General features: G+C 47.0%; 2 protein-coding genes across 14 annotated transcripts in view; both read left to right on the top strand.

Annotated features, from left to right (window-relative positions):
* Nucleotides 1–2,017, top strand: part of MYO9B (myosin IXB) — a 41,743-nt gene extending 39,726 nt beyond the window's left edge. For 11 of the 13 annotated variants that reach the window (XM_039566096.1, XM_039566094.1, XM_039566091.1 and 8 more), the window contains 3 exons: nucleotides 434–573; nucleotides 849–976; nucleotides 1,127–2,017. In XM_039566096.1, coding sequence (XP_039422030.1) covers nucleotides 434–573; nucleotides 849–976; nucleotides 1,127–1,563 — 705 coding nt within the window. In that variant the 3' untranslated portion in view covers nucleotides 1,564–2,017. Of the gene's footprint in view, nucleotides 1–433; nucleotides 574–848; nucleotides 989–1,126 lie in introns of all 13 variants that reach the window. The other 2 variants (XM_039566099.1, XM_010411535.4) reach the window with 1 other exon arrangement.
* A 488-nt stretch (nucleotides 2,018–2,505) lies between these two features.
* Nucleotides 2,506–7,736, top strand: USE1 (unconventional SNARE in the ER 1). Its single transcript, XM_010411525.4, has 8 exons — nucleotides 2,506–2,649; nucleotides 2,809–2,858; nucleotides 3,421–3,499; nucleotides 4,000–4,152; nucleotides 4,372–4,390; nucleotides 5,095–5,125; nucleotides 5,364–5,526; nucleotides 5,736–7,736. Exons 1-8 carry the CDS (start codon nucleotides 2,512–2,514, stop codon nucleotides 5,916–5,918), a joined length of 816 nt encoding a protein of 271 aa, XP_010409827.1. The 5' UTR covers nucleotides 2,506–2,511; the 3' UTR covers nucleotides 5,919–7,736.
* Nucleotides 7,737–13,448: the final 5,712 nt, after the last annotated feature.

The raw sequence follows: 13,448 nt of genomic DNA, 5'->3' as shown, positions 1-13,448 counted from the left end.
TTATGGTACTATTGCATGACTAAAATACTTACACGGGTTGTAACTCAGTTTTAAACACTCTTTTGATCAATCAAGACTGCATGTACTGGTGCAACTTCCTCCCCAGACTGCATGCAGGACTGTTTGCCTGTTCTGTCATCACCTGGTATTTTATAGACACTGTATGTAACTTACATTGGATGTAATAATATTTCTTATAAGGGACTACTAAAACTAAGCTTAGCCTGACAGATCAAAAAAAGGTAATAAAATCTTGGAAATCAGGTGAGCAGGAAATTTCCTCTTACTTTTTGAAACATTTGTATGGATAACTAACAGCTCTTCATCAATTCCATCAGCCTCTCCTTTGACTCATTTGTCTACCACTCTGAAACTTGCAGACTGGTGTAGCTGCTTGTGACTGACAAGTGTTACATGTGAATCTGTCTTGCAGAGTAAAAGCTCTCAGGTCAAAGGAAATGACAGTGGCACCTCAGAGCTGGACTCGGTGCGTGAAGAGGAGGACGTTTGTGAAGCCGATAACCGGGAGAAGGAGATTCTCATCGATCGCATACAGTCAATAAAAGAAGAAAAGTAAGTCCCCCTTTACCTGGGTAGGCTGTGCCCTTTGCACCTGGAGGCAACACAGGTAGTAAAGCAGGATACCTTTTGTCCAAAAGGATCTAATTCTATTCTGTAGGCCTTTATGAGGGGAAAAAGGAAAATACAAAGCACTAGCTGAGAGAAAATACCATCAACATTATTATTATTTAATGACTACATGCTTTACCTCTGAACATGAGCTGCATAAAGTTGCTTGTGCCAGAGGTGCTGTCCCAGCTGAGTGCTGCAGCCTTTGTTTGATGCAGGGAGGACATCACTTACCGCCTACCTGAGCTCGATCAGCGAGGCTCCGACGAGGAAAACGTGGACTCAGAGACCTCTGCGAGCACAGAGAGCCTGCTGGAGGACAAACCAGGCCGGATGGATACCGAAGGTCAGTATTAAGGTAGTATGTGCTTTTTTTTTTATTCTACATCTTTCAGTGCATACAGCCAGGTGACCAAACATTGTCTGGTCATAGTGGCTCGTATCGAGTTACGTTTTAGGCCTGCTATCAGTCTCTAAGTATCTTGTTTCTTTAAAGCAATTATTGGATTACACTGCCGTGCTCAGAGCTCCAGCGTGCCTGCCAAAGACATTTGCAAAGTGCCTTCTCTCCCCCAAACCTCTTCAAATTCTTACTCTGCATCCCTGGCTTCAAGGCGCAGATACTCCTTAACACTGTCCAAGATTAAAGTGCCCCGTCGAACTCCAGTGATGCCAACAGCAAACATAAAACTTCCTCCCGGGATGTTCAAATGTACAGAATCCCAGGATGAGGTTTTCCCTAAGGAAGAGTCTCAGATGGTGCAACGGAGGGAGCAGCCAGCAAGGCGGACTGACAGCATCCACTCGGTGTACATTGCACAAGGGTCTGCACTGGCCCACGCTCAGGAACTCGTGGATGAATACGAACCAACAGCAAAACTCAAACGCAGGTTCTCAGACCCTTACTCTCACATTCCCTGTGTGGAGAAGTGAAATTCTTCAGCTCTCTGGACTCGAAGTTGACCACAGCTTTGGCTTTAACCCTTTGAAGGCTGTGAACTTGTTCATGGTCTTTTAAGTGGCTGCGGGGAAGGCAGCCTGGAAATGTACAGTACTGTAAGGGTTAAGCAAGGTTGTTGAAAGCAAATACTCTCCACTTTAAATTAAAACCTTGCAAAGAAAGTAAAACTTAATGTTGAATAAATACATGGGTTGAGTGTACAGGAAACAAGCCCCCCCATTCCGCTGCTGTGCCTTTCCCATTTGCCTTACAATGGACTCTCATGGGACCAAGAGTGAGTTTAGGTCAATGTGTGTTGCCTTAATTTTTTGTATGATTTTATGACAATTTTCTCTGTGGTTTACGGAACTGTTAAAGTGGTAATAGCCTTAACTGAGACCAATATGTATAAAAACGTTTATTAAAACATTGCACTTTTAAAAAATACGTCTGGTAGTTTATCGATGTTTGTCTAACAAGCAACTTATTCCAAAGGAAGCCTTTACTCGGGTTACTGTTTTTATGAAGTACTGATAAAGGACGGGGAAAGGGGAAGCACAAAGGAGGCTCACGCGGGGGAGGCTTTTGGTGCTATTGGAGCAAAGCCGGAGCTCCCGTGCTGGGTGTGCTGTGCGGAGCCGCCTCACCTCTGTGCGGGGACACACCTGAGGGCGAGGTGCGATTCCCCATCAGCGCCTTGAAGCCGCGGCCGTGCCTCGGCCCCTCACGGCGCTGCGCCACGTTGGAGTGAGGGAAGAGCTCAGCTCGGCCACATCAGCCGCCACAACCCTGTCCCAGCGGCCCCGAGCCGCAGCCGCCTCTGTGCCCGTGTGCGGGGGTTGGCTTTGGGGTGCTTTCGGGGTGGTTTTTTTATTTTAAATAAACCGGGGCTGTCACGGCCCGCCCGGCGCTTCTCGCCCCTCCCCGCGCCCCGCCCCAAGATGGCGCGCAGCGCTGAGGCGAGTTCCGGTGCCGCCATGGCCGCGACGCGGCTGGAGCTGAACCTGATGCGGCTCCTGAGCCGGTGCGAGGCGCTGGCGGCGGAGCGGCGGGACCCTGAGGAGTGGCGGCTGGAGAAGGTGAGGCCGCCGCGCCCCTCCCGCCCCTCTGCCCGCAGCAGCGCGTCCGGCCCCTCAGTAACCAAGACGGGGAGCGCTGTGGTGTTAAACCCGCAGCCTTTGCCAGACAGGGTATTTCTCCTTAATGCTGTCGCTTAAAGTCTTGGTTTTTGCCCTCAGTATGTGGCTGCTCTGGAGGACATGCTCCGGGAGCTGAAGAAGCAGTCCAGGTGAGCGCTCTGAGCCCCTGGGTGCCCGATGTGGGTTTGTGCTTCAGCGGAAACGGCTTCAGGTTGTGCCAGGGGAGGTTTAGGTTGAATACCAGGAAAAATTCGTTCATTGAAAGAGTGGTTAAGCATTGAAACGGGCTGCCCGGGGAAGTGGGGGAGTCACCGTCACTACAAGTGTTCAGAAAGAGAGCAGATGTGGCACTTTGAAATATGGTTTAGTGGAAATGGGGGGATTCAGTCGAAGATTGGACTTGATGATGTTGGAGATCCTTTCCAACGTTAATGACACTGTGATTCGGTAATATCGTACATGTAAGTCAGCCATAACCCACAAACACCGTGGCAGTGTGTATGCTTCCCTGTGGAAATACCTGTGCCCCGAGCCCTCCCTGCCTTGGAAAAGGTGATTTTCAGATGGTTGCAAGTGTATTCCCAACCTGAGGCTATTTCTGCTTTTTCAAAGAACCATGTGGGGTTTTTAAAAAATTTTATTTGGAAAGTAGAACAGTAGAAAATGCTGGTAACTTTTGGCTTTCATCTTGCTACCTTTCAATTCTAATAGCAAGCCAGCCCCCGAACTGCTGAATGAATACTCTCGCAAAGTGGACTTCCTAAAGGGACTCCTAGAAGCTGAAAAATTGGTAAGATCTACTAGTTCAGCTTGAAAAGACTTCAGTATTCTCTGTTTATATTCACCTATTGCCTGGTTCCTATGTTTACTTTTATCTTGCATCTCAAAATAACAGTTGTTAAAATCTTATTAGCCAGTCTTTGTGAAAACTTGAATAAATATGTTGGATTCATATTTTGTTAAAAGGAGGTATTGTATGAAACTTCTTTTCAAAATCAAAGTACACTTTTGCCTACATCTTTCTCGCTCCTTTGCTGTGAGATGTAAAGGCAGGTACTGTCCCTCAGGCCTGACACTGCTCTTGGATGGTCCCAGGTGCACCTGGAGAGCTGTGAAATGCCAATAAGATGGGTTTTAGTCAGTGGGGTGCAGTCAGTGCTGCTGTTCAGGCTGATTCACTGTTGAGAAGCAGCTGTGGGATTGCACCCCCATCCTTGTGGGTCACACCCAGGTGCTTCTTACTGCAGAACGTGATATCCATGACTGTTCATTGCTTCTTCCCATTCCCAGTCTTCATCAATGGAAAAGGCTCTGGCAAACCAGTTCCTGGCCCCTGGGCGTACCCCTACGACAGCCAAGGAGAGAACCCCAGCCACCAAAACCGTCCATCTGCAGACCAAGGCGCGGTGCACGGGCCAGATGAGGAGTGAGCTGCTTGGCACAGTATGTTCGGTGCTGCTTCTGCTTTGCTGCTGCTTTACAGATTGTCCTGGTTGTGTTCAGCTGCCCTGGGTGGCTGTGTTTGAGAAGTGTCCCAGGCTGGGTAGGGAGTCACGTCTTTATCTCTAAATCCCGGGCGCTGGCACTCTGCCAGGCCTGCAGGGCTGTCCTTTATCACTGACCCTTTGTAATCTGCTGTTTTGGTTCTCTTTCTCCTCCCAGGACTCCCTGGCTACTGATGGTAAGTTTGATCTGTTGTTTCTTCTGACCGTAGTCAACCTGAGTCTTGCAGGGAGGGGAAGAGGGAGGTCAGGTGTTCAAGATTTCCCGAAGTGTACTTTTAATTTAGTGGTTCACTTCTTTTCAAGACAGTAGATTTAAAAAAAAAAACTAAACCAAAAGCCCTGACAGATGAAAGCATAAGTGTTGTTATCAATGGTGGGAGGGACTTGCAGGAACCTCTTTTTGCAGCATTCATGCAAAAACAGACATTCTAATTACAGAATTAGCAGGGACAATTTATTGTTGCTCCTTCTGCTCTGAGCAGATCATGTGATTCTGGGTGCTTTGAGTAGGTGTTGTTCAGTTCCTCTGGAATACACGGCCATGTTATTCATGTAGGGAGCTGGGAGGAATTAATTTGAGGTTTCCATGGCTACCGGTAGAGCGGCTGGAGCTGGGCCAATCTAACGTGTCCTGAAAGAACACCGAGACACATGGGCTGAAACCCTGCCCTCAGGGATATGATTCAGCTGGGGTTTTTCCTCTCTTTTGATGCTGGATGTCCTCTTTTCCCTGCAGAAAGCAGGTAGGCCTTTGACACCCATATTCCTTGGGATAGAGGCTAAGTAGGATTTGGATATCCAAAAATCCCTTACAGGAGACTTGTTTTTTCAGCCTGTGATTGCTTAGGAATTTATAACACGCTAAACACTTTTTTTTCAGATTCTGAGGAGTTGAGCATAAGGAAACGAAAGTAAGTCAAAATTTCTCATTCCAGTGCTCAGTGTTTTGGGAACTATTTTCCCAATGACCTTTAAATCCCAGATATGCTTTAAATTGGATGAAGTGTCTGCTGGTAGAAACCAAAATATAACAGCTTCAGCTGACTTAATGTACCTTGTTGTCTTGTAGAGATGTAAAACCTGGGGAAAACTTGTGAGATTGACCCACAAGGAAGTGTAAATCCCTTTTTTCCCCTTGTGCTCTTGCAGAGGCCTCGCATCAGACGAGAAGCAGTCAGCAGTGGAGCTGGATGCTGTGCTGCAGCACCACCAGGACATGCAGGAGAAGCTGGCTGAGGAAATGCTCAGCTTGGCTCGAAGCCTCAAAAACAACACTCTGGCTGCTCAGAACGTGATCAAACAGGACAACCAGGTAGCGCATGTTGAGCTGTGACCCCTTGGTTTTGCAACCCACAAGGTTCAAGTGCTGATGTGTGAAATCCTGTAGCTCGATTCCAGGTGGGATTGGACTGAGGAGACTCAGGGAAATACCTCTCTGCAGTTGAATCTTTTCTCTGTTAGAGGAAGCTGCCAGAACTGGCAGCTCTAAGCCTGACACTGTTTGCTCTCTTTGCTCCACAGACGCTGTCACACTCCCTCAGGATGGCAGACCAGAGTTTCGAGAAGCTCAAGGATGAGTCTGACCGCCTGGAACAGCACGCCAAGAAATCCGTTGACTGGCTGCTTTGGATAATGTTAATTGTAGTTTGTTTTATATTCATCAGCATGATTCTCTTCATCAGGATTTTCCCCAAACTGAAATGATTCTGTTTCATTTTATTCAAAGCTGCCTGCAGTGCAGAGGGAAAGCTCAGCTGGTGTGAGAACTGTCACGGTCAGTGTCCTTAAAGAGGCTGTCCAAGGTCTACCTTGCATCTCCTCCTTGTGCAGGCAGTGGAGGGTTTCCTGGGGAAGGCTTTCCACTCTTGGATACTTGTTTACTTGGTGACTATTGTTGCCTCTTGAGGGGAGAGCTGAGGTAACAATGAGAATTTACACTGAGCTGCTAACAAGTTCTTTAGTGGATAAATACAGTCATTTTTAATGTGGTTGTGACAAATGTTATGACTCCTAAAAGGTGTTTAGTCAATACAAATTTAAATAACAGTTGAAGTCTTACACTCTTTCCTGTCTCCACAGCTTTTCTGTACTGACCTAGCAGCTTGCTGCCAACAGGATGTTTAATTAATATTTAATTTCAGTTCTGTACATACACAGCTGCAGGTGTAGGAAGAGAATTCTGCTGTTCAGGTGCTTGCCTGGCTCAGATTCAGAGTATCAACAGGTAAAATTCTTCTCAGGCTCACCTTTTTCCCAGATGGGTATTTGGGACTTTACAATCTTCTCCAGTTTAGACTTATTACAGAACTGGAGTTGCTTTTTGTGCGGTGTTTGTTTTCCTTTTTTATGTGCAAATGTTCTCACTTCTCATTGTTGTGTTGATGCCGTTGCATGAAGGAAACACTGTGACCCTGCCCCTTAGAACTGTACACACAGTGCTGCAGGTGGCACAGACCTCACCTGTGCAAATATGTTTGCACTGTAAGATGAGGGCAAAAGAAGGTGGTGTCTTCAAGATGGAAATAATTATTTAAAAAATATTCAGCCTTTCTTTTTGAGCAAATTATTCGTGTTAAGTGTTGTCTTAAGAGTTCACTAAAACAAAACAGAGAAAAAATAAACTAATACTTTTAAAACAGTGCTGCTGCTAGAAAAACCTGGAGACTTCAGTAAAGCAGGTTTTGTGTGACAGCCTGAGAGTCTTTGTAGGTGCTTGTGATAAGCTGAAAGCAAACCCTTCTGTTTTCAGCATCCCTGCTGGTGTTTGTGGAGCTGTACTCTGGAAAGTGATCATGTTCAGCAGGTGACCCTGGCTGTGCTTTGGTTTGGAACCAAACCTTGGGCTGTGCCAGGCCTGGCTGCTGACCCCAGCACCCACAGGCCCGAGGAAGGTGGGGGAAGAGCTGTTTGTCACAACTGGGTTCTTTAGGAAAATCCAGCTTTGCTTTGAACACATCCCAAAGCACCAGGCTCTGTGTCAGAGCTGTGCTCTCTTCTGTACAAACCCATCTCTGGTGATGAAGACAGTTAACATTTTTTACACAAAGAATTTTGGTTCATTTAACAGGATGTCTGCAATTTAGTATGCCACTCACTTATGGATTAGCAAAAGAATAATTATATTACGGGGTACAGCTTTTAATTCCAGCTACTCAGATATCTGTGATATGCTCCTTCTGCTCAAACTTGGTACTTACCTTGAACTTTTTAGGAATTTATAGTTGTAGCAATCCATTTATGGACATTTCTACTTTCCCCACTTGTTTTTCTTCAGCTGTATGTAATGTTTGACGTTTCACTGTGCTTCATTAGTCAATGCTGTGTCACCAAATTATTTTTCAATTCTAATTGTTTACTACTTTCCCTGGAGGCATTTCAGTGCCGAGCTCTTCGCTTAGAGGCTGAGTGTGGTGCTGGAATGGTTTTTGTGTGTGAGATTTTGGGATGCAGCAGTAATGCTTCGTTGTCCATAACATTTTCCTCTTTATTAGTTGAAATAAATTATTTTTTCCTAGCTTACAAAAGATTTGGCGCATCATTGCAGACAAGTTTGAAACTGAATTTTGCTATCAGCAAAATGGGTTGCCTATAACTTTTTGGCACTTACAAATTAGGAAATTTTCAATTGGAAAGACATGAAAGGGAACTGCTAGTGATAGCTTGTCTCCTAGAAAACATCTACCCCTCCAAGTCACAGCAGTTGATTTACAAAGAAGCCTGCATGGAGTGAGTTCAGAAACCACTTAACTTTTGACCATTGACATTTCGTGGGTGTTTGTTACTTTGAATGAACGGCCAGGATTGAACCCTGTAACACCTTTTGTTATCACCAGTGGCCGTTGAGCACTGAGCCTCTGTTTCCTGGGGGTTCTCTCCCAGGTGGAAGAATGTTCCATCCTCCCCCGACCCAACGGATCCCCTGCCTCAGCTGCCAGCAACTCTGCACACAAAGGCTCTGTTGTTGTCTTTGCTTTTCTCGAGATCATTTAGCAATTGGAGTCATTCAACACCACTTTGAAGGTGGGAGCTGGTGCTATTTAGAATAAACAATGACTCAGGGCTTTGTGACATTTCCCAGATGAACGACAGTTTTTATTTTTGACTAACCTGGGGGGGGGTGGTGGATGCTCTGCTGCTCCAGGCCTCAGCTCCACTTCGTGGCACAGGGCTCCGATGTGCAGCTCTCTACAGAATAACATCATGTATAGAAATCGCCTTCTATGAGAGTTGCTTAACTTTCCCAAAAGCTTGGGAAATCCAGATGGGGAGATGTTTATCAGGCACAGGGCTGGGCCTTGCTTGGCTTCTTGGCAGACTACCTACTTTGAGACAGCAAAGAAAATTAAACCAAAAATCTTCTGGAGGCTTGGGTCATGTCAGGCCAGTGGATGCACCGATTCAGAGTCTGGCAGCAGCAGTGACTAGGTCAGTCTAAGCTTTTCTGGCAAACAGCGTTGGTGGCAGAGACTCCGTGTGTTAAAATGCTCAGTGTTTAAGCAGTGTCCTCATCACAGCCAGATGGAATGTGCTGGAAGGATTGTTTACAGGCTGTTGGTGAGGGTGCAGAGTGGCAGGAGCAGAACACTGGGTACGATGGCTCCTGTGGCTGGGCAGTCCCAGGTTTTGGGCACGTGTTCCCTTGGGTTTTCTTTGCAGTTTGTGCATCAGACTTGAGAGGCTGTGAACAGCTTCCCCAAACTGGCAGCACTTCTGCCAAAAGGGAATATCCTGTAAAGAGTGAAAAGGAGGGAGTGGGCAGAGCAGGCTTCTGCTCCTGACTGTTCCCTGTGTGACACCAAGCATCACCTCCCTTCTCGTTTGTCTGCTGTAAACTTGCCATGAAACCTCAGAATCGGGTCTTATGATTTGTAGTTGCAACCTAGACTCTTATGAAAGAAATTCCTCCTTGTGAGGGTGGGGAGGCCCTGGCACAGGGTGCCCAGAGCAGCTGGGGCTGCCCCTGGATCCCTGGCAGTGCCCAAGGCCAGGTTGGACGGGACTTGGAGCAACCTGGGCCAGTGGGAGGTGTCCCTGCCCATGGCAGGGGTGGCACTGGATGGGCTTTTAAGATCCTTCCAACCCAAACCATTCTGTGAGTCTATGAATAATAAAAACTGTAATGACAGTGCTGTAGCAGCTCAGAGCAGGTACTCAAATGTCTGCAGCAGAATTCCTGAAGTAATTCCAAAGTCCCAGCACCTGGCATGGGGCTGGCTGGGAGCTCCTGTCCTGACCTGCCCCACTGCTGGGAATCCGTGTGCACTCGCCGTGTGTCCCACTGAACGAGAGTGACATTAAACCCCAAGGGCGCTAAATCAATACCACCTGTCACATGATGCCACCGTGACATTCCTGGCACGAGCGCTCCCTCTAATAGGGGCTGGAAGTGGGAAGCAGCAGCAGTTAGTGAATAATGGATCAGATACGCCTGATCTGTAACATTTACAGAGGGAGGGCGTGTCTCCCAGCGACAGAACAAACCGGTTATCAAACGGGAACTGGGAGTTCTGGCTCGTCCAAAACGCAAACCCTGAGCAGCGCAGAGCACAGAGCTGGGGTTTGTGAACCCCTGGTGCTGCCCACATCACCAGTGCTCCCTCCAAATTAGCCTCTGGATCAACAAAACCAGGCATTAGTGTCAGGAAATAACCAAAGAAGGAGGGGCTGGGGGTGAGCTGTGGATCAGAACCGGTGTAGCTGGTGGCTGGGCTGGAAGCCGGCATGGCCATGCTGGGGGCAGTGACGCGGCTGCGGCCGCTGCCCTGCACGCGGTGGCTGATGGAGAACAGCGTGCCTGGCAGCAGCTTGTGCAAAACACACCTGGGGCTGGCTGAGGAGAGCAGCAGAAGCTGTCGAGAAGGATGGAGGGCGAGGAGGCTCAGGGGGCCGAAGGCCACATCTGTCTGGCTGTCTCACATCTGGGCCCTGCTCACCAGACTCAGGTTGGGAACGCTGACAGTACTTTGGTTCTTTCAAGTTGAAAACTTTGATGCTGGATTAGAACAAAAGTATTCTGACAAGGAACTGAAAGTAACTCGAATATTGCATCTGCCTCTGTGACATCCAAAGCTCAAACTGCACAAAACCAGAAACTGGACAAAGAAAGCTAAAGTGACATTTAGGCATTAAGTGACACAGGCAGTGCTGCAGTTGGCCATGGAGAGCTGGAATTTGCATCCTTCATTTCCAGGATCTTTGACCTGCATGTAATGGAGAGATGCCCTCTGCCATTTTCACCCTGGCCAAAATTTGTATTTGCTCATGTAACAATAGAATTCTCCAGAAGGATCTGACAGTGTTTCCTGTTTCAACAGTAAAAAGCTGAGACTTCTGTCCTTAGCACATGAAGTGACCGGATCTCCATCCTCTGAGCCTTCTCGCTGAGAGAAGTCACTTATCGGATTTGGTGTGGACGGAAGGAAGGGTAAGAAAGGAACTCTGTCAATCCATGACGTGAAATATTTTATATTAAGAGATTTGGCAAATGGTTCTGTGTGACTCTAAACAGGATGAGATAATTTTCCAAGGTCAGCTCTCCCGTACTCTCAGCTTTAAGTTTAGTCACTGAGAAGTCAATCCCGTAAACCTCCGCAGCAACATCCTGCCAGTGATGCAGACTTGGCTGTTGTTGGCTTCAACAGCAGCTCTGCTGCATCTTCAAAGGGCAGGAGGCTGTGTAACGTGCAGATTGCCTGGTGAGAAATGTGTGAGCAGGAAAGAGTGCCTGGCAAATCAACGAGAACAGAGCAACGTGAGCCATGGGGTAACTCTTCACCCAGGCAGTTGCAACCTGGTTTTAAGAGAAGGCCACACTGAACTGGTGCAGCAGAAAGTGGGAATTCGGACCTCAGCTCAGCCTCCAGGCTGCTGTGTGGCTTTGGCTCATGAACTGGGTTTCAAGCATTTTGGTTCTTAAAACAGAATTGGTACCAATGAACTTTCTTGGTGAGTCAACTGCTCCAAAGCTCCTTTTGGGCACTAAGTCTGTGTTCCTTGACTACTTCCAGGCTGGTTAATTAGCGATGAACTTTAATTTGCATGGCTAATGACACACAGCCTAAAACCCAGACGTGTTCCAGTGAATAGGGAGAAAGATATATTTGGTTTTCAAGGTGTGAAGCTTTCAGCAAGCTCCATGTGTTGGTGGTTGGGAGCTGAGCTGGGTTCTCTCTCTGTGTGCACTTGTGTCAGTACAAGGATGTCACTGCTGCAACATTCAAGCTGCTGTACAAAGTCATTGTCCCTACGTGTTTGTGCAAACGTGGTTCCTGCTCCAGGGATGGACTTCCAAGGACTTCAGTTCTGAGCAGCGTTGATCTGGAGGAGTGATCTGTTGGGAAGCTGGCACACTTAGGTTGGTTTGATGTGGAGGCATCTGTAGGACAGAGTGGTAGGACTTGGGAAAAGGCCCTGGAGTGACAGGACAAGGGGGAATGGCTTCCCATTGCCAGAGGGCTGGGTTAGATGGAATATTGGGAAGGAATTGTTCCCTGGGAGGGTGGGCAGGCCCTGGCACAGGGTGCCCAGAGCAGCTGGGGCTGCCCCATCCCTAGAAGTGCCCAAGGCCAGGTTGGCCGGGGCTTGGAGCAACCTGGGACAGTGGGGCGCATCCCTGCCCATGGCAGAGGTGGGATGGGATGGTCTCTAAGGCCACTTCCAACCCAAACCATTCTATGATTTAAGTAAGGAATGGATCAAACCAAAATAAGTAAGTTTTTTAGGGTCAAATAGATGAATACTCTCTATTGCAAGTCTCTCTGTACTTGTTTTATTAGGAGGATTCAGATCTGAACCCCCATGGTTTGTGATTGTCACAGTTCATAGCAGACACTTATCCCTGCTTATTTCCAAGTTATTTGAACTAAACCATAAAACATCTGTAGAGGAGAGAAAGAAATGTGACTATTGCCAATATTTAATAGATCAAACTGGTGATTTTTGTAGCCTCTTGAATCAGGAATTAAAGAAGAGCCTGCATTGCAGCTATTGGAAAAAAAAAAAGAGTAAGCAGGTGTTGGCTTAGTTTCTTAGCGCCCACATTGCTCCTGTTGGTTTATCTGATTGCAAACCAAGTGCACTGTAGCGTGATGAATATGTAGCAGTGAATGTATGGGAAAGATGCTGGAAAGGTTGCACCCCGATGTTCTTAATCAGTAATTAGAAACTAAAAATAGTATTTTAAGTAAAGATAATAAATCTGTAGCCTTTAATCCTCATGTGCCAATGTGTAAGCTGATATCATTATTACATGAAAGGCACTGAGAACATAAGTGAGTAAGCAAGAGCAGGTTGCTGTTACAGTCACAGTATAAATTCCACATAGCCCAAGCTGTCCAGGTGATGTTTGGCTTTGTCTGTTTTATGCAAAGTCTACAGTCATAAAGCAGGTTAATTTGCAAGCAGAGAACACATACTTTTGTTGTTTATTTCCATTCCTTAACTGCCCTTACTTCCTGAAGTATTCCAGAATGAGTGGGGTTCCGAGTCTCTCTGCACTTGTCAGCTCGAGGGCAGCAGCATGGATTTGGGAAAAAAGGACAGAAATGAGGGAAATGCCTTCCTGTGATGGTGGTTCTGGCACACCAATGGGCTGAATCAACAGCTCCTGTGCTGTGCAGACACATCTGCTGTGCTGATGACAGAGAAAGCATCCCCACTTAAGCAGAGCCTTTCATCTCATCATTTAAATAGTCTGCAAATGTCAAGATGTAGTTATTGTTGCATAGGTACCATCCCAGCTAATCCTGCTTACGCTGGTCGAATCAGGCCACCAGCCTTACCCTGTCCAACAGGGAAACCTCAAACAACGTCAGGGAGTGAATCACACCAACAGAGCCATGATTTCACTGACCAGTCCTCCCCTCATTCACACTGTCGTGTCCCCGGGACAACTGCAGTGATTCTTTACCTGGAAAAGCAACGCAAAGTATTTTAAATAGGGTAAACTCATAGTGCAATTCAGTGTGCAGACAAAGGGACTGAGGCACAGTGACCTGCTGGTCACCACTGGCCTGCCCAGGGGCCCTTAATGTCATGCAGAAGTGAGAGCTCTGTGGTAAGCTAAAGATGGTGGGGTAAAAAATTTAAAGAATGTCTATTTGCCAAGCATTTTTGAATTAAAAAAGGCTTTATTCCAGCAGTTTATAACTCATTTGTCTCGCAGAAATGGCTGAAAGCAAGAGCCAGATAAAATTACTGAAAGTTGCCAGGAAACGTACTGTCATGGCTTAGTGT

This window comes from Corvus cornix, chromosome 28, assembly GCF_000738735.6.
Source record: "Corvus cornix cornix isolate S_Up_H32 chromosome 28, ASM73873v5, whole genome shotgun sequence".
Lineage (NCBI taxonomy): Eukaryota > Metazoa > Chordata > Aves > Passeriformes > Corvidae > Corvus > Corvus cornix.
The sequence above is the reverse complement of the archived record's forward strand: the minus strand, read 5'-3'. Positions and strand labels throughout refer to the sequence as shown.

What these genes read in the sequence shown, in the direction of transcription:
- USE1 (XM_010411525.4), top strand. Translation starts at nt 2,512, where the DNA reads ATGGCGCGCAGCGCTGAGGCGAGTTCCGGTGCCGCCATGGCCGCGACG. An exon ending in GAGCTGAAGAAGCAGTCCAG is followed by an intron (nt 2,859 to 3,420) that starts GTGAGCGCTCTG and finishes CAATTCTAATAG; the next exon opens with CAAGCCAGCCCCCGAACTGC. An exon ending in TTGAGCATAAGGAAACGAAA is followed by an intron (nt 5,126 to 5,363) that starts GTAAGTCAAAAT and finishes GTGCTCTTGCAG; the next exon opens with AGGCCTCGCATCAGACGAGA.